Genomic DNA, 24,721 nt, shown 5'->3' with positions numbered 1-24,721 from the left:
AGAATGGTTTGGGCTGGAAGGGACCTTTAAAAATCATCTAATTCCAACCCCCTCTGCCATGGGCAGGGACACCTTCCACTGTCCCAGGCTGCCCCAAGCCCCATCCAACCTGGACTGGGACACTTTAGGTATGGAACAGCCACAGCTTCCCTGGGCAGCCTGTGCCAGTGCTTCACCATCCTCAAAACTTTTCCCTAGTTTTAAGCCTTTTTAAAGATGAATTCGTTCTTGACTCAGTACAATACTCTATCCAATTTTGGGTTTACAGACAGGAGGATATGTACATCAAGAAGTGCTTTGAAAATAAAAACCTCAGCCCTCCTTGATTTGATTAACTTGGTTGACTTTGATTAACTGAAGAGTGACTTCACTGAATTAAAAAGCATTCCTTTGAGATAGCAGCGATGGAAGTAATCCAAAGTGGAGGAGATCGCTGTGTGCCTGCCTTATTGTTCTTGCTGATGGTTTTATTGTAGGATTTGGATAAACAATGCAAACCAAAGCCTGCTGTGTTGGGAGGCAGCACTCTAGAAACCGGTTTGCAAAGCTCCTGTGTGCCAAGATGCAGCCAGGTGCAAGTCCAGTGAGTAAATACCAACTCTGAGTTGGGACTCCTGCTGTCAGCAGAGCTTTTGTCAAGGAAAACTCCAAGCAATCCAATGAGCAGTTCTGGTTATGGCAGTGAAGATAATGAAGAAAGCCTGGGTACAGAAGAAATGAGGCACCGAATAAAAATAGCTACATGGATTTTGTTTTCTGGGACATCAGAGCACTCCCCTGAGAACTCTTGCTTCCCCTGTTTCTTTGGGGCTGTCAGTGAGCTTGATAGGCATTTGTTTATTACTTTTTATGGCATTTTGATAGCGGTGCTGTCTTGGGGTGACATAATCTATGTCTATGTGCTCACATTAGTGGGACAGAGAGCTGGCAGCCTTATTAGTGGAGGCAGAGGGAGCTGTTAACACTTATCCCAGGTGGACAATTCCACAGCTAAACTGAGTGTCTGGGGTCGGGAGGAGTGACTTACTTTCCCCTTTCCTTCCTCCCCCAGGATTTTCAGATGTTGACCACACATATGCTCAGAGAACTCAACTGTTTGACACATTAGTCAACTTCTTCCCAGACAACATGACCCCTCCTAAAGGCAACCTGGTGGACCTCATCACACTGTAACGGAGCAGTCACTGGACACATGGAAGAGGGGAAAAGCGTCCATTTTCAGTATTTTAATTTTTTTACTGCATTGATTGACTGCTGGGATGAAGTTAATAGGTGTTTGAAAGGGGTTTTATACTTGTATGGTGAATCCCTGGAGCTTTTCCCTTGGAGTAGGTTAATAAAATGTAACTGACATACTTCTGACTAAATATATATATTTTTTCTGACTTTGGATTTTGAGTTAGCAAATGTAAGATGAAAAGGTGGGGAAAATGAAAAAGAAATAAAACCCAGTCATGCAGTGATCTTTTTGCCTATGGGGGAAAATTTGATGATTTGTGAGTTGTCTGGGATTAAAGATGATGGGTTTTATTTTGTGTTTCCTGAGGAGGAGGGGGAAAGAGGTTTTTCTTTCCTCGTTTGTAGCTAGTCATGATATATTGCTTTATCTTACAACTCCATCCTCAGCAGCTGCATAACTTGGTGGCAGGACACTGGCACATGTTGAGATGATGTAATTTGTGTCCTGAGTCTTGTACTCACGGTGTGTTGCGGGAAGGCAAGAGTGTGTTCTGAACCGTCTGTCTCCCCTTCCCAGAGATGTGCTGACTGTCATGTCTAATTGCTTCTGAGACTCCATCTAAACTGACTACCTACATCCCTATCTCCTGTTCTCTGGAGCCTTCCACCTAAACCTTGCAGGCAAGAGGGAACCTCGGAGATGCAGCTGGAAAATGGGAGTGCGGTCACGGCCCGCACGGGCCCCTTTTCAGGGATTGATCTCTGCTGCTGTACTCATCCACTGAGAAACCCTGTGGGTCCTCGGCGAGCCTGGCAGAACTGGGTCTTCCACCACACACACCCCTGCAACCTGACCTCGGGTTGGGTATAGGATTTTTGAAGCAGATAGTCTTCATTTCCATGTGCTTCTGTCTTCATTTCCATGTGCTTCTGTGTGTGTTTGTCCATGTGTATGTGTACGGGGCATTGCTCCCAACAGCTTGTCTCCTTCCCCTGTAGTGCAGCTCCCTTGTCAATGCATTTTAGACCTAGATCTCAATGTGAAGGAGGCCTTCTTAGCATAAATCTCTGAAAATGAGCTGATGCGTATATGTATAGAAAATGTATTCTTCCTTTTGCTGAAAGCCTTCTTTATAAACACTCTAAGGGCTTGGTGCTGCACTGTGAGATGGAATGAAGGACATGCATGCCCAGAGTTAGAAACTGGGCATTCGCTGTCCGTGAGCATTCAGTATATACTGGCAGATGTAAATATTTATATGAAACTTCAAAACTTTCTGTCCAGCACTGTTCATGCCAGTTGGGTATCGTTGCTGCACCCGCTGTAGCTCCCGTTGAACTTGGTGGAAGTCCTGTGTGTGCAAAGATGATTTGGACTCTTGAAATAAAGAGTTAGTCAAGTGTCTTTTTCAGAGCTTGAGTGTCTGCTTGCTTTGATTGTATTGCCTCTTTATCATGTTCTTTGTGTGACTTTTGTAGTCCTGGTGCATTAGAAATATATTTCAAAACCTCAGACTGGTTTTTAATCACTTTAGAAAGGAACAGTATGTCAGAGGCCAGGCTTGTCTTCAGGGAAGACTGTACAAATGAAGTGTTTTTAACCTGTCACTTGAGACTGTTCAGACACTGTTCACTTCAGTGGATGCAAATCAGATGTCTGAGGAAGAATCCACTCAGTGTGGGAAATGAAATCTGATGAAATTGTTTTTTGGAATGTGGCAGGTTTTTTTCCTATTCGCATGGAAAGTTTTACAATCACTGCTGGGCTTTGTGGTGTGCTACCTGTACTTAGGCTTTGTTAACTAATGTAGAGTTTATACAGTATAAATGTAGATACTGGGGGAATATTCCAGCTGAGCTGTTGCTTCCATTGAGATCGAAATGAGCACTTTTGATGCTACCAACCAAAATTCTGCAACCTTTTAGTACTTAAATTTAGTGCTGCTGTGCTCCTTTATAACTTGATCTCATTGCTCATGTATCCTCAGCTTCAGTCAGATGATTAAATACCCTTTGTGACGGTTCTCTAGTTAACCAGGCTCTTCATAAGCCGTTGTGTGTCCACCTTGGATGGCTAATAGAGCCCAAAATGTACACCTTGGTGGAGAAGCTCTGGCGAGCAGGCAGGGGAAGTTCAGGAACACTCAGAGCTGTGAATGGTGTTGCTGGTGAGCAGTGCATCGTGTCAGGTCTGATTTGTGTGACAGGAATTTGATCCAAACTTATTGTCCTCTGTGCCGGGGGTGCGTGTGGAGCCCGGCGGCCTCGGCTCTGTTTTTTGTAGCCTTGTGCAAATCAATGATTTGTTTGAGCGAGGGGAACGTTGCTTCTGCAGCACTGACAGTCCCAGCTAACGAGGGCACTTCAGAATGATCCAATATTGACCTGCCTTTGTCCCGAGCGGATCGATGCTGCTCGCACCGGCACAGTTCATGGATTACAGCTGGTGATTACCCAGCAGAAACTTCACTCAGCTCTGCAGTATTTGTTGAGCAGCAGAGGCACCATGTGGCCAGAGAGGTTAATCCATAGGGAAGGCTTCTTGTGGCTTTGCCAAGGGTCTTTCCTTCTTTTTGTCCTTAAGGCTAGGAGTCAAATGTTCTCTTTGCATTAGGGTATGCTAAGTAACCTGTTTTAAATTCTAACCAAAAATTCTGAGCGGTGAAGTATAAATTTCCTTTTAAAATCAGCTACTTGTTGTTAGGCAGTGACACAGGTAGTTTGAATTTCATTGCATGCTGATCTCTACAGACACTGGTAATATTCCAGGAAAGCATCTGATGTGCTCATTACAGAAAGCCCGAAATACAAACAGTGAAGAAACCCACTGGATCTGAAACAGCCACCTGAAAACATTTCACAGCCCAGTGCATGCAAAGTTATAAATATCTGAGCTGTGCGTGAGAAGTCTTTGAACCTCACCATCATTGCTTGTTGGCTGTGTCTGAGGCTGCTCTTTAGCTTAGAGGAGACAAACATACTCTATTTGCCTTTACTTCAGATTATAAGGTGACTTTGTGTTTGAACTTGACACCACGTAATCTTTGCACTACAGTGAGTAATTTTATCTGTAAATTCTGTGTTAACTTGTAAATAAGATACTGCAAAGGAAAGCATCGTTCCTTGTCAGAGAGGGACTTAAATCATGTTTTGGGTCTTTAAAGCCAAAGTTACAAGGTTCTGGTATGTCTTTAAAAGCTAGAGGAAGTTAGGGTGGGGTAAACTTGATACAGACATCCAGACTTCACTGTTATTTTAGCTTTTTTAAAAATATCCTTTGAAATCCCTGTGTTTGGTTCTTTACTGACTCTGACCCTTATGGTACCCTTTAGTGCATCATCTCCTTGGAAAACAAGAAATTATTCTTTATGTTGTTCCTGTCAAGTGATACATTTTCTTAGAGAAATAAAGCCCTTCAGATTTAATTGTTTTGGCCACTTGGATTAGGTAGAATTAAGTGAGTTTGTTAATGTTTGTCTTACACAACCTCTCATAGTAGTCATGAGGTAGAAGTTTTTTAAGAGTTCTCCCAAAATGACATCTCCAAGCATGTTCTGCTCTTGCAGTGTGACCCAAAATGTTGTCCTGTGGCAGAAGGACTTTGTTATACATTGTTAAATTAGATTATAACCACTTTAGCCACCTTTTTGCCTCTTTTCGTTTGAGGATCCCATTAGTTAGTATTGGTCCTGGGAAGGCCTGAAGGGTGATGCAAAATGTTCACTAAAATTAATTGTAGTTGTTATCTTCTGGCTCTTTTAAAGACATTTGTGATGCGTTTATTCTTATAATCTCTTCCTTTTGCCAAGCTTAATGAGGAAGGTGAGCTTTGTCTTGGAAAAGTTCAGTTTGCCCTTTCCCTGGGTGGCATCTTGCATGGGTAGTTAAGGTAGTTGTACCTAGTTGTATAAATAAACCTCTGGAATTTGGCTTTTGTTTGCCTGGGATGATTCTAGGTGTACATAGGTGCATGCTGGCTCAGGGATCAGGCTGGAGCTTCCTACCAGAACTTCAGGTAGCAAAATCTTATTTTGGAAAATCAGTCTGGGAACACCCAGTTGGAAAAGTTTTTCTAAGGCATTGCCTTGCACAGTGGCAACTGGAGTGAAATTAGAAATTTTCCTAAAGAGCATGGAAAAGCTTTCCTTTGTGGAGTGACAAAGTTAAATTAAATTGCTGAAACTTTTTTGGTCATTGATTATAATAACCCAACCTGAAAATTGAATGCTTTAATGATAACAGTTTAAAGACTGGGGAGTCAGTAAACAAATTAACTGGACCTACCTACTTGCAAGAGGGTGGCAGAGGTGTGGGGCTGGTGGCCAGGGATTTCTGCAGCTCATCTGTGTGTTTCTTTAATTGGCAGCCACAAGTGTCCAGGGCTCCATGAGCTGTTCCTTCTTCCAGAAGAAACTCCTTCCAAAGCTGAGTAATGAGTCTGGAAGAGTGTTTTCCATAGGGCTTTGTGGAACAGCTGCTTGCTGAACCATTTTCCTGATGTGTGCAGATTTTTCAAAGGGAGTTTTCTCTGTCTCAAAGTTCTGTGCTGACTTGACCCTGCTGTGCCAACCTGCCCTGGTGAGTGGTAGATTCAGAGCAGAGTAATGAGCAATGCTTCAAACTTGTTTGCTGCTCTTAGTGTGAGAAAGACGAGCATTAATGCTGCTTCTGTCAAACGCAGGAGGGTGGTAGCTACCTGTAACACAAATACCATCAGCTCTCTTGTTGCCTCCTGTGTTTCAGAATCAAGAAATAAATACTTTTGTAGAGCTTATTAAGTGAACTTGTGTACAACCTCCATCTCTGTACAGGCAGTAATTCTGCTGATGTAATGCTGTGCCACTTCTGGGGGGAAATGGCAAAAATTAGTAGATACGTTTCCATTTGGTCCCTTTGTTTTTAAAAGTAGCAAAATGTCTTGTGAAACCTTGAGTCCCGGTGTATGCTTTGAATTTTAGCTTATTAGTTGGCTCAGAGTTAAAGAATGTTTGGCTATTGTCAAGTGAAGTCCTGACAGTAAAAGCAGTTCATGTATGTCTCTGGAAGTGCTTGTGTTGTTTTATAGCTGTACTTGTTACAGAAACAGAGGTAGACCCAGTTGAAATATTAAAATTATTGGTGTTTTGATTTAGGGGGAAAATTATAGAAACTCTGAGCTTGGCCTATTTTAATAAGTGCATGTGTTAATTTGGAGATGGGTCTTATTTTGTGAGAGGAGAGCTTAAGAACAACTATATGACTTGTTCTTACTATAGATTGCTAGTAATATATAAGCTGTAAATACTGTTGAAATGTAAATGTGCTGTCAGAAGCTTGTTAGTGTATCTAAATGCCTGTGGGAATGGGAGACCCAATTGTATCCTATCATGGAAAAGGTTATACTGGAGATTATTCAAGTTGTGGCTTATAGGCAAAATCCCTCTTTTACTGAAAACATTTAGTATAATGAAAAGTTAGAGTGGAGAAAGTAGGTTAACTGTACTGGAAGCAGGATAAGAGTCCATGGCTCAATGGTTGGATAAATTGACTCCAGATGCTTTTGTCTGTAGGCAATGGATCCAAACATGGTTTTGGAGTGGAAACCCGTTAATGACCTGCTTATTGCTGCTGGAGAGTCCTACAGGAGAGCCTCACATGGGTGCCAGCAGGTATCCCTTCAGCATTCCTGGCAGAGGCCACAGAGCTGGCTGCAGTTTGGGATTATCCACGTGGCCTTTGGTTGTATCTGGAAACTGAGGAGGAGGATGCGTGGGTTGTGTGTAATTGCAGCTGTGTGGCTGAGGTGTGGAGCTCTGCAGGGCAGCACCTTCCCCAAGCACAGATCCTGAGGATAACACATTGCTGCTGTCTGCTTTGCCTTCATGGATTCGGTTTGATGGGGTGAACTCCAGATATTGCCGTGATCCAAATTCAGTGCTCTGCTTCCAATGGAGCTTCTGTCAGTGCATCACCTCAGTACCCTGAAATCTCAATTTATGCTTGGTGCAGACACAGCTCCACGTTGCCTTGGCTTCCAGCTGTTTGCTGTAAGTCAGCACAGCTTTTACTGATGACCTGGAGACTGTGAATGCTGTTAGAACTCAATCTACTATTCAGCTCCAGCAGTCCAGTGGAATCACAGTTCATTCCTGGAAACAGGAATGTGAGTGAACAGCTCAAAACTGGTTCTATCAGGCTAGATTTCTGGGTTTGCTACTAATTTGGAAGGAAAGTCTTACCACTAGGAGGTGTGATGATTGAAGCATGACCCCTTGGTTGTTCCCCCATTTATTCTGAATTTTCTTTCCCTGTGTGGCAGATCATTGCTATTAAAATGCTTCAGACTTCTCTGAGTTTAATGGGTACCTATGGAGGAATTAAAGGTTAGAGCTGCGTAGTGGTTATTGAGGCATCAGTTTTCCCACGTCATACTCCAGTTGCTTCCTTTGCAAAACTCCTTCCTGCTGCCTCTGAAAGAGTCAGGAAGCATCCTTGTGATTTACACTGTTCTTTCCAGGGCTGTTTCCCATCCTGGTTAAGGATAGAGAAGTGTGGGAGATCATTTCCCACTGCAGCACCCCATTATTCACTTGTCCCTTCCATGGCCTCACATTCAGTGCTGTGATATTCCTTCCCTCCCATCCCAGGGTTTATTTTGTGTTGCTCCAAGAAGAAAAAGGTGATGGTACCAACCATCAAGTTGTCTTATGTTCCTGCACCTGCTCTAATCATCCCAAAACTTTTCACGGGTATTGGGGTGTTTGGTTTATTTCTGCAGCATAAGGCAGAGGGAATGAGAAGAGAAATAGTCTTGGGGTTAACACAGGGATGCTGATGTGAGTAGACCTGTAAGGTGTGTGTTTTTGTGGAAGGGCTTTGAAGAACCCTCCTAACAGTAGCTTTGCTGTTCAGAGCTGATTTTGCAATGTGAGCTGGATTCTCTATCTCTTTTTCAGAGAGAAGTGATGCAATATCAGGATCTTCTAGTCCTGGAGCTTCACCTTAAGCTTCATCCCCTTTCCACCCCAGACACCAGAAAGAGTAATGCAAATTCTATTCTCTCCACAGCAATTGTGAGGAACCCAATTGGGCTTAACCCTTCTCAAACAGACTGGAGGTGGTGCAGCACCATTGGCTTTTGGATCAAGTCTGGCTGCCTTAAGGGCTTGTTAAAACCCAAAAACATTCTGAGCTTTCTCATGAAAGCTGCCAGTTTGAGGAAAGGAGATTAGGTGCTTTCTAATTAATATGATGGTGGGCAGGCTAGACCACAACAGTGGTTTCAGTGGTTGCAGTCATCTCCACATCCCAAATAGCAATGGATAGGTTTTACTCCCCAGTGATAGGAAAATATACTTTAAATATCCTGACTTAGTAACCAAGGGATTCAGTCAATTACTCAGTGTTTCACTAAATAGAGAAGTGTGGCTGCAATGTGTAAACAGAGTCTGTTCATTAAAAAGGTCACTTTGAGGCTAAAAAGTATTTTGTTTCTGTTTGGTTTTTTTCTTTTTTTTCTTTTTTTTTCTTTTTTTTTTTTTTTTTGGTTGTTTTTTTGAGATTTTGTCAAAAACTCAGCTCTTAAAAGGGGAAAATGGAGAACTACTGTGCTGCTGACTTGTTTTCCCCTCCTTTTTGCTGTGGTCATCAGGAATGCAAACTAGCAGTGGAGGGTGAATATTGCCTTCACCTCTCCCTTGTCATTCCTGTTCCTCCCGTTGATGTTTTGATGTGCAAAACACTCTTCACTTCAGAAGCTGCTGCGCAGGGGTAGTGGAAAGGAAAATAAACCCCTCATTATTAGTAGCTATTGCCATTTGCTAAAGCTGTATTTTCTGCTGTGTCTTCCAGCACTCCCTCCTCCACAGCAGGAAATGAGGGGGTGCTGGGGACACCATAAGCCAGAAAAAAGAGCTTAATTATACAAACAAATGTGTTCATGGGAGCCTTGTGAATTGGAGGCCCTGAACCATGCAGACCACTTTGCTGAGGGACAGAAATTGAAAGTCTGTGGGCTCGTTCCCAGTTAATTGGAGGTGACATTACTGTCTTTGTGGGCTGGTGGTGTTGTACATGTTGTGCATTCAGATGCTGAGGTGCAGCATGTCTCGTTTTGGGAGTATTGAGCCTTGTTAGATGTTTGCCCTTTGAAACTGCTGCAGTTGCCCCTCTTAGGGGAGTTGGTGGCATAGACAGGACCTGGGTGGCTTGGGGTCAAACACCAGTGAGCTGGCTGGGCGCATCACCTGATTGGGGTTTTGACCTCTTTGTTGAACTGTTGCCTCTGCTCTGATGGTATCACTGTAGTGTGTGATGGTTTGTTTGTCTGGACCTTCAGTGTTCATTATCTTGTCCTCTACACCCCCGTGTGGTCCCCAAAAGCTCTCCCTCTCTAGAGCTGGAAGTGTGAGTGTCCAGCCCCTGTCCACAGTTTGGCCTCTCTTTTGGCACCCAGCTTGAAGTGTTTGCAGCTCCCCAGCAATCCTGCAGGCTCTGGTGTCCGTCTGGATTCCCTTTGGTGTCTGTCCTGCAGTTGATGTCTGGGACACCTGAGCATAGGAGAGCTGAGCTGAGAGGTGTGGACAGCCCTGGGCTGGAAAGAAGCATCCGTGGGGTGATGAAAGCTGTGAACTGCTCATGTGTTTTAATAGGCAGGTCAAATATTGACTGAGCCCATGGTGGTTACAGGCATCTTCCCTGGACTCTGGTGATTCCCCTTCCCATCCTATTCTTTATGGATGATCTTTGTTCAGCCTGGAGTGTTAATTTTCTTCCTTGGCATAAATCATCTTTGATGATTTCTGGGTTGGTGTGTGAGCCCCATGCTGTACATAAATGAATGAGTGACACAAGGAATATCTACAAATGTAGTTATGTTGTATGTAATGTACATAAGGAGAGAATGTATTTTGTTCATTTTTTTCTTAATAAAAATGTATATGCTAGCAAGGGTGTTGATTTAAGACCTCTTTGTTCTCACATCACTTCAGAGAGTGGAAAAATGCCTGTGAAGGTCTTTTAGTGGTTGAGAAATTGTGAAACTAGTGGTGCATTATGTCCGACCCTGTTGCCTGACATCGCTGATGAGCTCAGTCAGTATCCCATAAATCCAGCATATTCCCAACATTCACAGGAACTTTTTCAGGGGGAGAGCACAGAGTTAGAACATAGGCTGTGGCAAACTGCTGATTTTTAATATCTGACTTCAACCAAATTCCCTTTTTTCCCCCTTTATATAAGCAGAAACTTAACCTGGAACAAAATGTTTTGTTTTGGGCACTTGAAGGCCAGTGGAGCCACTGAACTGCCCACGCTGCTGCTGCCCCTCTGCTGCCCTGGGGTGATGCCTCTCCTGCTTTATGGGTGTGAAGTTTGGTTCCCTCCTCCACAGTCTGACCTGAGTGCGAGATGGGGCTGCAGACCACGGTGAGTTAGGATGAAGTGCAGAAATAATTAAGGGTGAAATGCAGAAATAAGGGTGAGTTGCCTTCCCTTTTGACAGCCCGAAGGCACCAATAGCTCAAAAAAGTGCTCAGGCTGTGGTGGGGGGGCCCTCACATCACCCAAGCTTCCCACCCCTCTGAGTCCTCTAGTTTTTAAATTTAATAGGTTTTCCACCACTGTAATACTTCCTTCTGCATAGGAAAAATACAGGCTCTTCCATGGCTGGCTCCTGTGAAGGTCTGGGTTGGTTTAGTTCCATGGAGCATCTCCAGAGCAGGAAGCTGTGACCCTGGAACTTGTCCTCTGCTCTGCCCACCCCCTCCTCACTCAGTCAAAGACACAAATCTTTTACATAAGAATGTTTATTGACAGAAATACATGATGCTCTCGAAATATATTTGTAGGAAAATGCAAGAATAATCTCTTACAATCCAGTTCCTCAGTAAATTCCAGTGTAAATCAGACTCCTGTCCCCATGAGAGATGCTGCTACACACATTATGTAAGAGCTCTATTATATGTGCAAGGTTCAACAGGTAACCACCTGGGGAATTAGGTCTTCCTTCTCCAGTCCCTCATGGATTATGACTTCTGTGTGTCTTCTGTAGGCAGCAGTCACAGTATCAACCTCGTCAGCTGGGTCATGGCACTGTGAGCGGGAGATAAAATGTTCCTAAAGTATTTACACGTTTCCTCGTGAATCTGAAAATAGAAAAGTCTCTTGCAAGGATATCTGAGCTGCTTGTAAAGCTCTCGCTGAAAGGTAAGAGCAGGAATCTCTTTGTACAATGTGTGAGATGTTAAAGCTGTTTTGGGGTAGGGGAGTGCAGAGAAGGGAGGAGGGGCAAGGAAGAAGGAAATGCCTCGGAAATTTTTTTTACAAATTTATTATTTTTGGTCTAACAATTATGGCTACAGTCTCCGAAGGGAAGGGTTAAGGCCAAAGATGCTCATTGCTGCATTTCCTACCTGATTTTTTTTTCCAAAAAAGAATGTTCTCAACATTAAAAAAAAAAGTACTGTTTTCTTTCCCTGTGGAAATAGTTATTTTAAATAGGGGAAGGAAAATCTACTATAAAATATTAGTGGTTTAAAAATACGGTGTCTGGAAAAATAAATAAATGTACAATTCCTATTCAAATATAAATCACTATAAGCACTTGCTGAGCAGTTAATATCCTCACTGGTCTCTGCTTGGAAAGATTTAAGGTTACTTAATCTCAAGCCTCTGTAGGGTTCTCTTGGAAAGTCTTTGGACCTCATTAAAGCACTTTGGCATCTCTTTGCTGGGAAGGGGGAATCTTTAGGCATATACCAAAGCATAAGGGCAAAAGCATAAGCCCGATGCCTGGAGATGCCCTGCCAAAAGTGTCCTTGTGGCAACTCCAGCCCTGGTGGCTGCATTATTGCTCCTGCCCTAGTTTCACTGTGTTTGTTTTCTGTGAAGGACAGAAATGTGAGGTCATGGACCTGCTGCTTGTCTGTCAGGGCAGCTGGGAGGCCACAATGCTCACAAGAGCAATTCTGGATGCCGAGCTCATTCTCTGAGACTCGTGGCCACGTTAAAGAGCTGAACTTGATGCTGCCAGAACATGGACAAAGCTGTGGCACAAAGTTACCTGGGCAACAGGTGTTTTTCTGCTTAATGTCAAATTTTAATCCCCTACCAGGCTGGCCTTTAGCTTTTTCTTTCTTTTTTTTTCTTTTTTTTTTTTTTCTTTTTAAGATTTTAAGGTTTTATTTATTTATTTATTTATTCTGTTATTTCCCCTCCCCTCCAGAATTACTTCCCCATAGTGCAGTGCACAGGTAAGTGAAGTGTGCAGAATACATTGCTAATGAATAGCAGGAATATTTACATACAAAAATATAAAGGTTCAAACACTTCAGACTCTGCCCTTCAGTGCAGGACAGAAGGGGGAAGAGCCACTTCTATTTTCTGTCAGCACCTGTCCTGGGACTGAGCAAAACACCCTGACCCCCTCCTTCCTGAGTACTCCCAACTCCACCAGGGTTTCTCCAGGCTTGCCATTGCTTGGCTCTGCTTTTCCCCTCATTCAGGGCAGCCATGGGAGCAGCTCCCAGTCAGGCTGACTTGGTGGCAGAGGAGAATTTCCCCATTGTGCCTTGGTTTACAGCAAGCAGAGGAGAAGGGCCATGTTTGGGCACCACTCTTATCTGCAGCTCCTCTGGCTTGCAGAGGGTTTGGGACAAATACCATCCTCACGCTGGGAGAGGGACTCAGCCAACTGACCTTCTGGTCCTCATGTGCTGGAGGATGGAGCCCAGCTGGAGAATGATCCCTGCCTCTGCCAGGACTGAGCTGCTTCACCAGAGCAAAGGCATGAAACTCTCCTCAACCTTTTAGAGACATTTAGGAGCTGTGGTGGGGAATCAAAATCCAGTAATGGCCTCAGTTCAGCCATGATTTTTTTCTCCCGTTTAAAGGCTTCAGCAAAAGGAGACCTTGGGTGACAAACCAAGGGCTGCAGGACAAAGCTCAGTCCCAGCTTTGCTGCTGAGCTGGAAGTTGCTTTTCAGATCTCTGTTATTTTAGTGGCTTGTGAAGAAGAGCATGAGAGCATGGGCTGAGCTTTTAAACCTCGAAGGGATGAAACACCAAGGGACACCTGAATGCCATCAAGCTCCCTGGCTCACATTCTGCTGCTCTTCTACCTCTTCTGCTCACGCCGAAAAATGTGCCCTCAAAAATCACAAACCATTGTGGTGCATGTGTCCCACAGTCTCGTGGAGGATGGATGAGGGCTGTGAGATGTTGCTGTATAATTCCTGGAAGGCAAGTGATCCTTCTGTAGGGAAATGAAGTACCAGAGCTGGGCTCCTGCACCACAAAACCCCCAGTGTCATACTTGGGCTAGAGACCAGGCATTGCTCTTGCTCTCCACACCCTTCCTAAGAGAAATGAACTCGAGGAATTCCTCCTTTTCCTCTCCCTCCACCTCATCCTTTCAAAACAAGAAGCTGCTGCACCTCTCTCTGTCTCCATGTGGGTTCAGGTTCTGTTGCACAGCCCTTGGCAGCAGGGCTGAGCATCACTCGGCACTGCTGCCTGCGTCCCTGCCGTTCTGCTGGGATGCATCCATTTGCCTATGGCACAACAAGGGACTCTTGTGTGTTTCAGCTCTGAGGAGAGCATGGAAACTGGATTAAAAAGAAACAGGCTGTTCCAGCTTTTTTCATGCATTACCTGAGTGTCAGGGAGGGAAGGGTGATGACTAAACATTGTGGGCCAGAGCATTTCTGGAGCTGTAATTGCCAAGTGCTGCTTTGCTGTCAGATGTGCTCCATCTCCCATCCTATTTACTTTATTTCTCTTGATTTTTGAGTCACTCAGTAGCTGGAGGGTGCAGCTGGCGTGGTCGAATGTGGGATGGGAGGGGACATGCTTGGAGGAGTTACCAGCAGCTCTTCAGGAGCAAAGCCAATCTGTTTGCCCACAGGGTGGTCAGGTCAGGCCTGGGAGGTGGATGGGGGATGGAGGATGCTTAGCCAGATGTGGCTTGTGTTGATATGCCCCAGAGGTGTCTTCTCATGTCCTTTCCTCTTCCATCCTGCACCCCATGCGGTGGCACAAGGGGCCATGATTAGTTAATGAAAGAATTTTCTGCTTTATGGGGAGAATTTTGCCTTATTTTGGAGCTCTGTGTGCATGTGTGTAAGGTTTATGGGATTTTTGGGGGGTGGTTGTTTTTCTCTTGATCAAGTTCTGCATCCTATAAATGCGTGTCCTCCTCTTCCTCTAGGTCCTCCTTCATGAGGGTGTCCAGAGGAACGATCCAGCTGTCCCCCAGCTCACCGTTGAGGTTCACCTTCTTCTCCTGCATTTCGGAGGAGGTCTCCATCACCTCCAGCGTGGGGTTGTCATGGTAGCCGTTCTCCATGGTCTGCATCTCCTCAGTCAGGCGCTGCTATGAGGAAAGAAAACCATAAACCCTACTGAACAACACCTTGGCCATGCTGTGAGTGTCACCTCAGGGCTGTCACCTCCCAGCCAGCCGTGACAGCTGCTCCATATAGGTTTGTAAACTACATATAGAGACTTTCATGGTGAGGTTGACGCAGGGGGCAGCAAGGGGATAGCATGGAGCTGGCAAGAGGAAGACTGTGCTGATGATGGGAAGGAGGAAAGAGTAGCCAGAGATATGTGGAAAACCTCCAGGAGCAGCTGCCAGCTTCAGTTTGTTACAGCCAGGACCTTGGGAAGAGGTTGAACATCACTGCATTCCTACCTCCCTACTGTATGCTCTTCCCCTCCCCTTTCTCTCCACCCCTGCCCTTTTTTAGTTGCTTTATTATTCTCCTTTACTCAGGGGTAGCTCCCACCTGCCAGCTTTTCAGCATTATCCCTCCTCATTCTGGAGATCTTAATGGAAATCAGGCAGGGGAAGATGGAATCAGATACTTTGTCACCCGAGTCCTTTGGGGTGATGTTCTTCAGGCTCCAGCTCAGCCCTTGGCAGAACCCCAGCCCATCCTAATTTTGCATCCACCTGGGCTCCTGCATCCCCATCCTTCCCCAGAGGTATTCAGTGGGGAACTGCAGTCCTTGCTCAGCCCTTTTTGGGGAGCCCTGTTAAAATCTGCCTGGACTCACAGCTTGCTGTTACAGTCCTCCTAGTAAATGTCAGGAGACAGGCATGGGAGGGAATCCATGGAGAAGGAGAGGGTTGGAGAAGCAAAACTGCAGGGCTTGGCACTGGCAGAGGGGCTGCAAAGGTGCTGCTGGGAGTCCCCTGTGTCACTCGTGGCACGGTGGGGGTTGTGGGATGCTCAAAAGCAGAGGACACATCTGGGCTCTCCCCAGGGCTGCTTCCCTGTGGGATTGCTGTTCTCCCACCATGGCAAGGCACCCTCCAGCCATGCAGTGACGGGAAAGGGGCTGTAAAGCTGGGCTTTAGTCCTGTTAAAAGCTCCTGGGCCCTACCAAGCACCAGAGGTGAGAGCTGAGGGTGTTACGGATGCGGCGCCCGCCCCTCCGATCCCTGTGTTGGAACTCACATTAAAGATCAGGGCCACATGTCCATCATCAAACCCGGGGACATCAGGGTGGATGTTCTGGGTATTTCCAAGATAAAACAACAGGAGGGAGGTGGGGGACGAGGAGGGTTGAAGGAAAAAAAAATAAAATAGAAAAAAAACAACAAACTTTCAAGTCATTTTTGGAAACGAAACAGGAGAACAAAAGAAACCACCCAAAAACAAAGCCAGGAAGGAGGAATGTGTTTGATTTTCAGAAATGGCATCCTTTGCTTTGGTTTTGCTAATTTATCCTGTGCCTGGTGGGAATTTACCTCTGGAACATCCAAGTTGGACTGATACCTATTCCTCTCCACCAGGTTATTTTAGGGACATGTGTTCCCATCACTAAAAATACCCTATTTCTACCCATTTTCTGAACAACATGGGGAGTGTTAGGATGTTATCTGTCCTTGGTGGGATGTTTTTCACCCCAGCCAGGGAGGTTTCATGCAACGGATGATGAAATTCTGGAAGCTCCAAGGGGACCACAGTGCAGGTCAAATATTTATTGAGGTCTTGCCTTTTCCCCTGTTTCTTCCCAAAAATTCAAGCCTGGTAAGTATGAACAAGTCTGGCAGGGACATTGGCTTGTTCTTCCCTCCCTTCTGTGTTCACCTACCTTGCACTGTAAATATTTAAAGCTTTATCCCTTCTTTTCCCATGGGGCAGAGGTTGGGATCACTGAGAAAGGATGAGCTGGTCCAGGGGAAAATGATTTGAAGTAGGAGTGAAGTAGGTTTGCTTCTCCATCGGAAGATTACCCTGCTTGCATAATCTGATTTCATAATTATTTTCTTTGTTTCTGTCTGTCCTAGAGCTAAATCCTCAGGAACAGCAGCTGGGACCAGTGCAAACCTTGGTGCCCCAGGCATGGGAATGGCCAGTCCTTGCAGGTGGACGCTACACTAAAATCACCTAATATTGCTTCCTGAGATAAAAATCACATTATTTTTTCTTCCTGTGTTGGTTCTTTCTTTAAATCCTGCTACTGCTGCTGCTCTGAAATTTGGCCCTGACCCAGCTCTTTAAAAGACTGAGCCCTGTGGTGTCGATGCCCCTCCTGCTGATGCCCTCCTTCCTCCCTGCACACAGCCTGGCACCCAGCCCAGCTCCACTACTTGTAAAAATATTTTTAGAAATTTTTTGAGTGATACAGCTTGTTTCTGGAATGGGGTTTTGGATTGACAGATCCTTTGTTGTCAAAATTCTGACCCAAGGTGGTGCCCACTGAGCAAGCCAGGATGTCTCCATCAGCAGAGACAGCAACACTGATGATCCTCATCATCCTCATCTCCTGAAGGTGCCTCTGGGATGCAGAGAGTCTTGGGATAGCTGTCCCACCCTCCTGCCACCTTACCTGGTCCTTCTTTTGGGAGAAGCGCTGGTGGCAGCCATAGATGGCAGCGATGAGCAGCAGGGAGCCGGCCAGGGTGATGATGGTGATGATCAGGGGGGTGCTGAACTCGTCGTTGATGGTCATGTCCTCCACCATTTTGTCAGAGGTGATGTTGACGATGCCGAGCTGCCACAGAAGGGACAGGTCAGGCTCCTGTGCCACCCACCACTGGGGGACGTCCCTGGGGCAGCTGTGCCATGACCAGGGACCCACTCACCTCCTCTAACTTGTCCTTTTTCTCCTTCAGCTCTGTGAGGACTTCTTCAGACTCCAAGGGAACTGGGGGAAGAAAAAGGCTTCAGTGAGCACAAGGTGTGGAGGAGGGACAGGCTGTGCCACCATCTCCTGGTCAGAGGGTTGACCCAATTTCTGGAGGAGGTGGATGAAGATACATGGGGATGAAGGCTACCCTTGTAGGTGCTTCACAGCCAGACAAGAAGCCAGGATGTCTTCTCGAAGGGGATAGCCCCAGAGCCCCCAGGCCCCACCATCCATCTCCAGTGGGTGATTTACAAGCGAGCCCAGTGAGAGGCTGTATCTGGCTCCTCAAGGATTAGTCCCCAGTGCCTGGGTGCCTTCCCTGAGGCTGGATGTGGAGTCTGGATCACCCACCCGACCCCTGATCTGGTGATGAGTAAGAGCAGGATGGACCTCAGGCCTTCCTCCCCCTTGTGCTAGGGCATCAAGATGTCTCTATCTCCTGGGCACCCCCAGGCTGAGCTGGGTATCCCAGCAGGGCTCTGACGCGGGCAATAAGCTCCTCTCTGTGGTCTTCGGGGCAGGATTTGAACTTGGCACCCAGTTTTCATCACCTGGGAGGAATTCTTCCTCCTGGAGACTGCTCAATGCCTTGACTCAACATGGCAGAGGGATCTGGTGCATTCCTTGGGGCACAAAGCTCATTTCTGGGATCACTGTACCTCCCCCAAACCACTGGGATGGAACAGCCATGGGGAACAGAGCCCTTTGGCCAAGCTCTGGTAGACCCGGGGGCTCTGCCAAGCCTCCAGCTCCAGGGTCCCCACTGCAGCAGGAGGTGGGGTCATACTCACGGTGCAGTACCACCTGCACGGCCCAGTGGTGGGAGCTGGGCTTGCAGGCCATCAGCATCACTGTACACGAGTCCCTGCTGGCGTCAAACACGCGCTGGGCCGTGGAGCAGAAGCTCTCAAAGAAGGAGTTGTTGTTGCTGGCAGTCCTCCATTCATCCTGCAGTGACAGCAAGGGTCAGCACTGCTCCCCACCCAGGGACTGCCCAGGAACATCCCGCCCCATTGCCAGGGCTGCAGGACGTCCCATCCTTATAGAATGACCCCTTTGAGACTGAATGTGCCACTCTGTGCCATGGTTTGGTTGACAGGGTGGTGTTGGGTCATGGGTTGGACTCGGTGATCTCACAGGTCTTTCCCAACCAAATGGATTCTGTGATCTTCCCTCATCCCCGTGCACTGCCCGGCTGCCGCCAGCCCTCCCAGGGAACAGGAAAAGTTTAAAAGTAGTTTCTTTACAAGAAGTCAAGCTCTTGGCTGCTGTTCCTCAGCAGAGCCGTGCACCAGCCTTATCTGTGAGCCGCAGCTTTTGGTGTTCCAGGAATAGCAGGTCCCTGAGGGAAGCAGGGCGGGGGGGACTGGGGAGGCCAGGGGGCCACAGCGGGAGCAGGGCAGGGCTGTGCAGCCCCACAGTTCCCCCACAGGCTTCCCCAGCCTTTCTTCCTTCTGTCTCCACCAACACAGATCCCTGTCCTGCCTTAAACTTCCCCACAGCTCTGCAGAAAAGAGCAAGAGTGTGTCTTGCTTTTGGATGGAATCACAGAATGAATCATGGAGGGACCCAAAACATCATCCAGTTCCACTCCCTGTTACGGGCAGGGGCAATTTCCATAGACCGGATTGCTCCCATCCAACCTGGCCTTCAACACTTCCAGGGATGGGAAACCGCAGCTTCTCCGGGCAAACCAAAGCATCCCTGGAGAGATGGGAGAGGGGTGGATGGAGCCCACACTCCCTCTGTGATGTTCCTGAGGTTTTTTTGCTCGATGCTTTGTAGCATCTGGGAGCTGACTAAGGTAGAAGGTTTCACCCTCCTGTCTGCACAGGCCCTGGCGTGTGGATGTGGCACATGGGGACGTGGGTTAGTGGTGGACTTGGCAGTGCTGGGTTAATGGTTGAACTTGATGATCTTAGCAGGCTTTTCCAACCTAAATCATTCCATGACTGTGCACAGACCTGGCCCTCACGGGTCCTATATGAGAGGGGCTGTATATACAGGTCCTGCGTGTAAAAATCCTTAATCCCTACTGAAATGAGGTGCCTGGCTGGGAAAGGCTCTGCTCCTGCTTGCTCCATCACCCCAAACCTTCCCCTGCCATCCCAACACCACCGGTGGCTGGCAGCAGCCCGCTTGCTGCACTGCAGGGATGGGAGCTGCCCTGCCCAGGGACGCACCTAATCTCACCCCATCTTATCTAAACACTTGGGAAGCAGCACTGGAGACAGGATGCACTTGCCGGGGCGGAAGGCTGGCCCCGGATACGGTGCGAGGGTGAGCTCTGGCTGTCCCCGGGCACGGCCAATGTCCCCTGCCTGTCCTTTCGCTTTGCACCGGCAGAACTCCCCCGGGGCCCCTCGGTGGGGCTGTACCATCCATCCCTAGGAAAAGAGCCGGGAGGGAAATCTGCCCCAGCCCGAGGGCAGCATTCCCTGGAAAGCTGGTTCCCAGCAGGACAGGGAGGAGGGGACTGTGTTTTGGTGGTGGCGGTGGTTTTATCACGTCTGGACGCTGGGCTGTGCTCCTACGCTTGGAATGTCCTGAGATTTATCAGTCCCTGTCTGTGCAGCACTTTCTGCTTGGCGGAGGAAGGGAAAGCCTCTGCTGCCTCCCTGCATCCTCCTTCCCCCGGTTTTGCCGCAGCTCTGCTTTCTCCCAGCCTTCAGTAATCTGTTTCTTCCCCTACCACCCCACTGGGGGGGGGGGGGGGGAAACACCCTTTTTTTGGGTGGGGAGGGAAATGGGATGCGAGGCTGAAACCTCGCTGAGACCACTTCAGCGGCAGCCGGTGAGCAGTGGCTAAAGCACTTGAGGGGGTGAAGTGGAGGGACTGGCCCTTTCCAGGGCTGGCGAGGGGCAGGGTGAGCCCGCAGGGATGCTCCGGCAGCTCCCCCGCCCCGCCGGGGCCGCTCGCATTCCTTGGCCGGAGTTGACAGGCGCTGACGAGCAGCTCGGATCCGGTTCCCACACTGGCGGGGACCTAAAACCAACATCCCCGAATGAGGTAACAGCACTTGAGTCAACAAACCACCCCGCCAGCTGCACGGGGTGAGGGGGCACCCCGACCCTGCTGGGTGAGGGAGTCCCTCCGCCTGCTCCAGGGACTGTCCTGTGTCCCCAGACCAGTGGGGGGAACACAGCAATTCCAGTCGTTCGAGGGGTCCTGCTGTGGGTTTTGCATCTCCCACTGCAGCAGGTTCTGCTGCTCCCCAGCATCCACTGACTCAGCTTCTTGGGCACATCTGTGCCAGGTGGGGGACATGATGGAGGAGGAATCCCTGGGGGATGGACACGGGGTTGTGTGGCTGAACCACAGCTCAGGCTACATCAGCCAGCTGCCATCATCACTTCTTGCTTCACCTAGCTCATTTTGGGGTTAGGATGAGGAGCAGAACATCCCTCCATCCATCCATCCATCCATCCATCCATCCATCCATCCATCCATCCATCCATCCCTTCCAAGGCAGGAGAAACCCAACTGAAATTACATTTGTGAGCCAGACCTTGGAAGAAGCCATCCTGCAGAATGTGAGATATTGAGCTAATAAGCCTTACTAAAAAAAATCATTAAGATCCTGCTGTAATTAAAGGAATGAGAAGGAGAAGGTGGGGGAACATGGACCAAACCATTCAGCACTGGTTCAAAGCATCACCTGGAGAGGAAGTATGCAGGAAACCAACCAGCCTGTGAAACACCTACAGTCCACAAAGTGGTACCAGCTGTATATTTGGCTTTTTTTTTTTTTTTTCCTAAGGATTTATAGTTGCAGTTCCTTGTTTTCTGGAGAATCTGAGGTGTGGTGGGCTGAAAACTCTGCAGTTCCTGGGTTCAGTCCCAACTGTTTTCTGGGGTCTCCCCATCACTGGTGCTGCCCCACCAGCCCAGCTGTGAATGGGGTGGGCAGCTCTGCAGCATCTTCTCTCCTGCCCTGTGTGATCCAGACATGTCCCCCCACATTGCCCTGGCTTCTTGCTGGATCTAAATTTTCAGTACAATGCCACCCTGACTCTGGCTTGTTCTCGGAACAGGATTGGAGCTTTTCTGGAACACTTCTCCTTATAGCACGCACTTTCCTGTTTTCCCACGGGCTGTGAAACGCAGAGGATTTTTTCACTTTGCTGTCAGGATTTGGCTACAGCCGTGTTTACCGGGCCTACAAAGCAGGGAAACCATATAGTGCCATTTCTCTGTTATCTGCTGGGCTGGGGAGGTACAAAATGGGCTGCAATTTTCAGGAATACAACGAGTGGGAAGTGAAGGGCAAGCTGGGGGGGGAGGTGCTTTGGCAGCGAGGAGGGCGATGGGATGGGAGGATGCAGACTTGCAGCCCTGAAGCCTTTCTGTGGCTGTTTTGGGGGTGTCATTGGCATTTTGTGCTAACAGTGCTCTGGCTTGTTATTACACCTAGAGGAATCAAAGGGAAGCAGGGTAGGAGACTCCCTGGCTCACCAGCTGACATGCTCCATGGCCCTGGAGCAGGCCATGATGCCAAGATGTGGTGTCTGCCCATCCCTCAGCTCCCTGGTGCTTCCCAGCCCCACCATCCCTGCTTCTAAAAGCCTCCCAGTACAACTCCACAGGAAGGACAGCAGCTCTGGAACATCACAGTGGTAAGAAGGAGGGAAGCTTCAAACACCACCATGGTCCTAAGTCCTTTTAGGCTCCAAAATTGGATTTTGTCAATCTGATTGAATATTTTTATATATTCAATACAAAACTTTATGAAGAGCTTTTCCAGCATGAACCTGCAAACATGTCCAGACATTACATGGGGAAAGGCATGGTCTCAGGAGAGACCATCCTGCTGGGGCTTCATGGAGATAAGGTCCCTCCTTGGAATCATCCTCAGCATTCAGAGCAGCATCACTAAGGACATCAGCACTACTGCAGGCATGTGGGCAAGGAGCATTTACATCCAGCAGCAGCCAGAGTAGGCAGGTGACAACAGACAGCAGGTAGGTGCTTTCCCTCCTCCAGGAGCACAGTTGATAATGCTGGGAGGTCTAAGCCCTTTCCAGGGCTGCCAGGAAGGGCCATCACCCAGGTACAGGGAATTTCAAGAGCTGCTGTGGTCAGTAGTTGCATTCACTATGTGTCTGAAGGGGTTTTGTGAACACAGCGTGGCTTCACTTGGAGAGTCCCTTCCAACTTGGCTGATTCTGTGATTCACTTAGGACAGGGGATGACAGGGCAAAGGGGAACAGTTTTAAATTAAAAGAGAGAGATTTAGATTAGATATTAGGAAGAAATTCTTTACTGTGAGGATGGTGAGACACTGGAGCAGGTTTTCCAGAGAAGGCAGGAGTCTGCCACATCCCTGGAAGTGTCCAAGGCCAGGTTGGACAGAGCTTGGAGCAACCTGGTCTAGTGGAAGGTGTCCCTGCCCATGGCACAGGCTGTGAGAAGGTCCCCGAACTGCCAGTTTTCCACTGCTTACACTGCCAGGAACCAGAGCATTATCATGCCAAAACCCACCCCTGAGCCCTACCCACAGTCATTCTTTCAGGACCTCATCAGCCATTCACTGCTGTCTCTTCCTCTTTATCACCAACTTAAAACTTCTTCCTGTTTAGAACTTACCAGTGTAGTTCATTTTCCCTATTGCAGGAAGCTCATAGTTTTCACCAGGACCATTCTGAAGGTGGATATCCCTCAGTAACACCAGAAAAGATGCTTGGTGTGTGGTCCTGGGTTGGGCTTGCCTGCCCCCAGCCTTCCCACCACATTTTACTGCTCCCTGGTCTTGTAGAGGGTCTGAAACAAGTGAAATTGAGTGCTTTCCCCCTCTGATTTTAGGGTTCTATGAGAGCATTGAGGAGCACAGTGAGTCCCAAACTCCAGGCTACTCTGCTTCCCAGCTGCTCTGCAGTTGGATGCCATCCCACCCCAGTGTGAGGTACAAGATCTTGCAAGTACACAATAACTGTGGAGGAGCACCTCATTTTTTTTTTCTTGGGTTTTGGGACAAAATTCCAGCCCCTCAGTTTAGGCAAAAAGTTTTCCTGCTAGCACGGGGAAATATTTACCCTTTAAAATTTTCCATTTGTCTTTCTGTAAGACCTGGGTGGGCTCAGCTGGTCCTTCTACTTGGAGAAGGCAACACTGGCCTCTTCTCCTCCTGCCACATGCCCCACTGGTGACACTGCTGAACATGGGTTTGCATTCACCATTTTATATTGGTTGCATCTTTGATGAAATTTCCTCATTTCTGGGCATTTTCTCACATGCCCAGAGCATCACAGGTTAAAATCTGAACCTCCGACAGCTGCTAATTGTCCATGGAAGTCAAAAAAGTGGTACTTACACAAGTTCTGGGTTCTTTCAGCTGAATGGTGGGCCTGGTATGTTGCACCTGGACTTCACAGATGAGCTGGAAAGGCAGAAGAAAAGCAACTCTCAGTGGTAGACAAAGGTTGGAAGGACAACTGGTCACCAATGCAACAGCCCATCATTTGTTTTCTGGGAAAAGAGCCTGACCCCTTCCTGGCTGCACCCTCCTGGGGAGTTGTGCAGAGCCAGAAGGTCCCCCTTGAGCCTCCTTTTCTCCAGGCTGAGCCCCCCCAGTTCCCTCAGACACTCCTGGTGCTCCAGACCCCTCTCCTGGACACACTCTCTTTCACCTCCATCCTCATTGTCTCTTCTCTGGAAAGCTCCAGGAGAAAGGGATGGGAGTAAATGACCTCTAAAGGTCCTTTCCAACCCAAACAGTCCTGTGATTCTACAACCTGGAGTTATTTTGCTGGCAGATGTCTCTCTCTCTGACACAGAAACAGCAAGAAGAGCCACAGACTCCACATGCACGTGGTATGGCAGCTAAACTAACACCCCTGAGAGGTGCCCACCTTCCCATTTGGGGTCATTACCTTGTTTGGGAAAGAAACGTTGGGGTGCTGGTGGCCAGAACTGCAGCTCTCTGTCTGGTCTGTCTGGTCCCCCGAGGCTGGAGCCGGTGGCTGGGCACTGTCAGGGCTCTGGGAAGCACTGGTGGGTTTGGTTGATGCAGATCTAGCATCGTGGGTACTCTGGTCTGGCTCCCCAATATGCACCAAAAAACAAGCAGACAGACACTGACACAGTATAGAGGATACAGCTGGCACAGCTCTGTTAGGGGTCACCTCAAAATCAGTTTTCACCTCTAGCCCTGCCTTGAAGCTCATTGTGTTGAAGGCTGGAGAGGCTTTAGATTGCTTCTTCAATTTTATATATATTTTTTAATTAACTTTGATGTGGAAAGAATCTGATTACTGGTTTTATTTTCTGCTGCTGAAACTCATCAGAGTGTTCTGGAGAGATGAACCAAAGGCCATTGGATGGCTGTGTGCGGGTAGCTGGGTAATCACTTAGAAGTATGGGGTGACCCTCCTTTCACTCTATCTGGGGTGTTTTCCATGGAGATTTCCTCAACAGACACAGACC

At 47.8% G+C, this 24,721-nt stretch overlaps 2 protein-coding genes across 7 annotated transcripts in view; one reads left to right on the top strand and one right to left on the bottom strand.

The window, feature by feature from the left end:
- Window positions 1-10,107, top strand: part of MKLN1 (muskelin 1) — a 102,460-nt gene extending 92,353 nt beyond the window's left edge. For 5 of the 6 annotated variants that reach the window (XM_062492435.1, XM_062492436.1, XM_062492437.1 and 2 more), the window contains one exon: window positions 1,052-10,107. In XM_062492435.1, coding sequence (XP_062348419.1) covers window positions 1,052-1,173 — 122 coding nt within the window. In that variant the 3' untranslated portion in view covers window positions 1,174-10,107. The remainder of the gene's footprint in view (window positions 1-1,051) is intronic. The other variant, XR_009933182.1, reaches the window with a different exon arrangement.
- A 1,254-nt stretch (window positions 10,108-11,361) lies between these two features.
- PODXL (podocalyxin like) overlaps window positions 11,362-24,721 on the bottom strand; it is a 44,846-nt gene continuing 31,486 nt past the window's right edge. Inside the window, exons 3-9 of the mRNA XM_062492433.1 lie at window positions 24,169-24,332; window positions 23,610-23,675; window positions 18,090-18,246; window positions 17,255-17,316; window positions 16,999-17,163; window positions 15,621-15,677; window positions 11,362-14,530 (exon numbers count right to left, since the gene is read on the bottom strand). Coding sequence (XP_062348417.1) covers window positions 14,336-14,530; window positions 15,621-15,677; window positions 16,999-17,163; window positions 17,255-17,316; window positions 18,090-18,246; window positions 23,610-23,675; window positions 24,169-24,332 — 866 coding nt within the window. The 3' untranslated portion in view covers window positions 11,362-14,335. The remainder of the gene's footprint in view (window positions 14,531-15,620; window positions 15,678-16,998; window positions 17,164-17,254; window positions 17,317-18,089; window positions 18,247-23,609; window positions 23,676-24,168; window positions 24,333-24,721) is intronic.

This window comes from Cinclus cinclus, chromosome 4, assembly GCF_963662255.1.
Source record: "Cinclus cinclus chromosome 4, bCinCin1.1, whole genome shotgun sequence".
In the NCBI taxonomy this organism is placed as follows: Eukaryota; Metazoa; Chordata; class Aves; order Passeriformes; family Cinclidae; genus Cinclus; species Cinclus cinclus.
The sequence above is the reverse complement of the archived record's forward strand: the minus strand, read 5'-3'. Positions and strand labels throughout refer to the sequence as shown.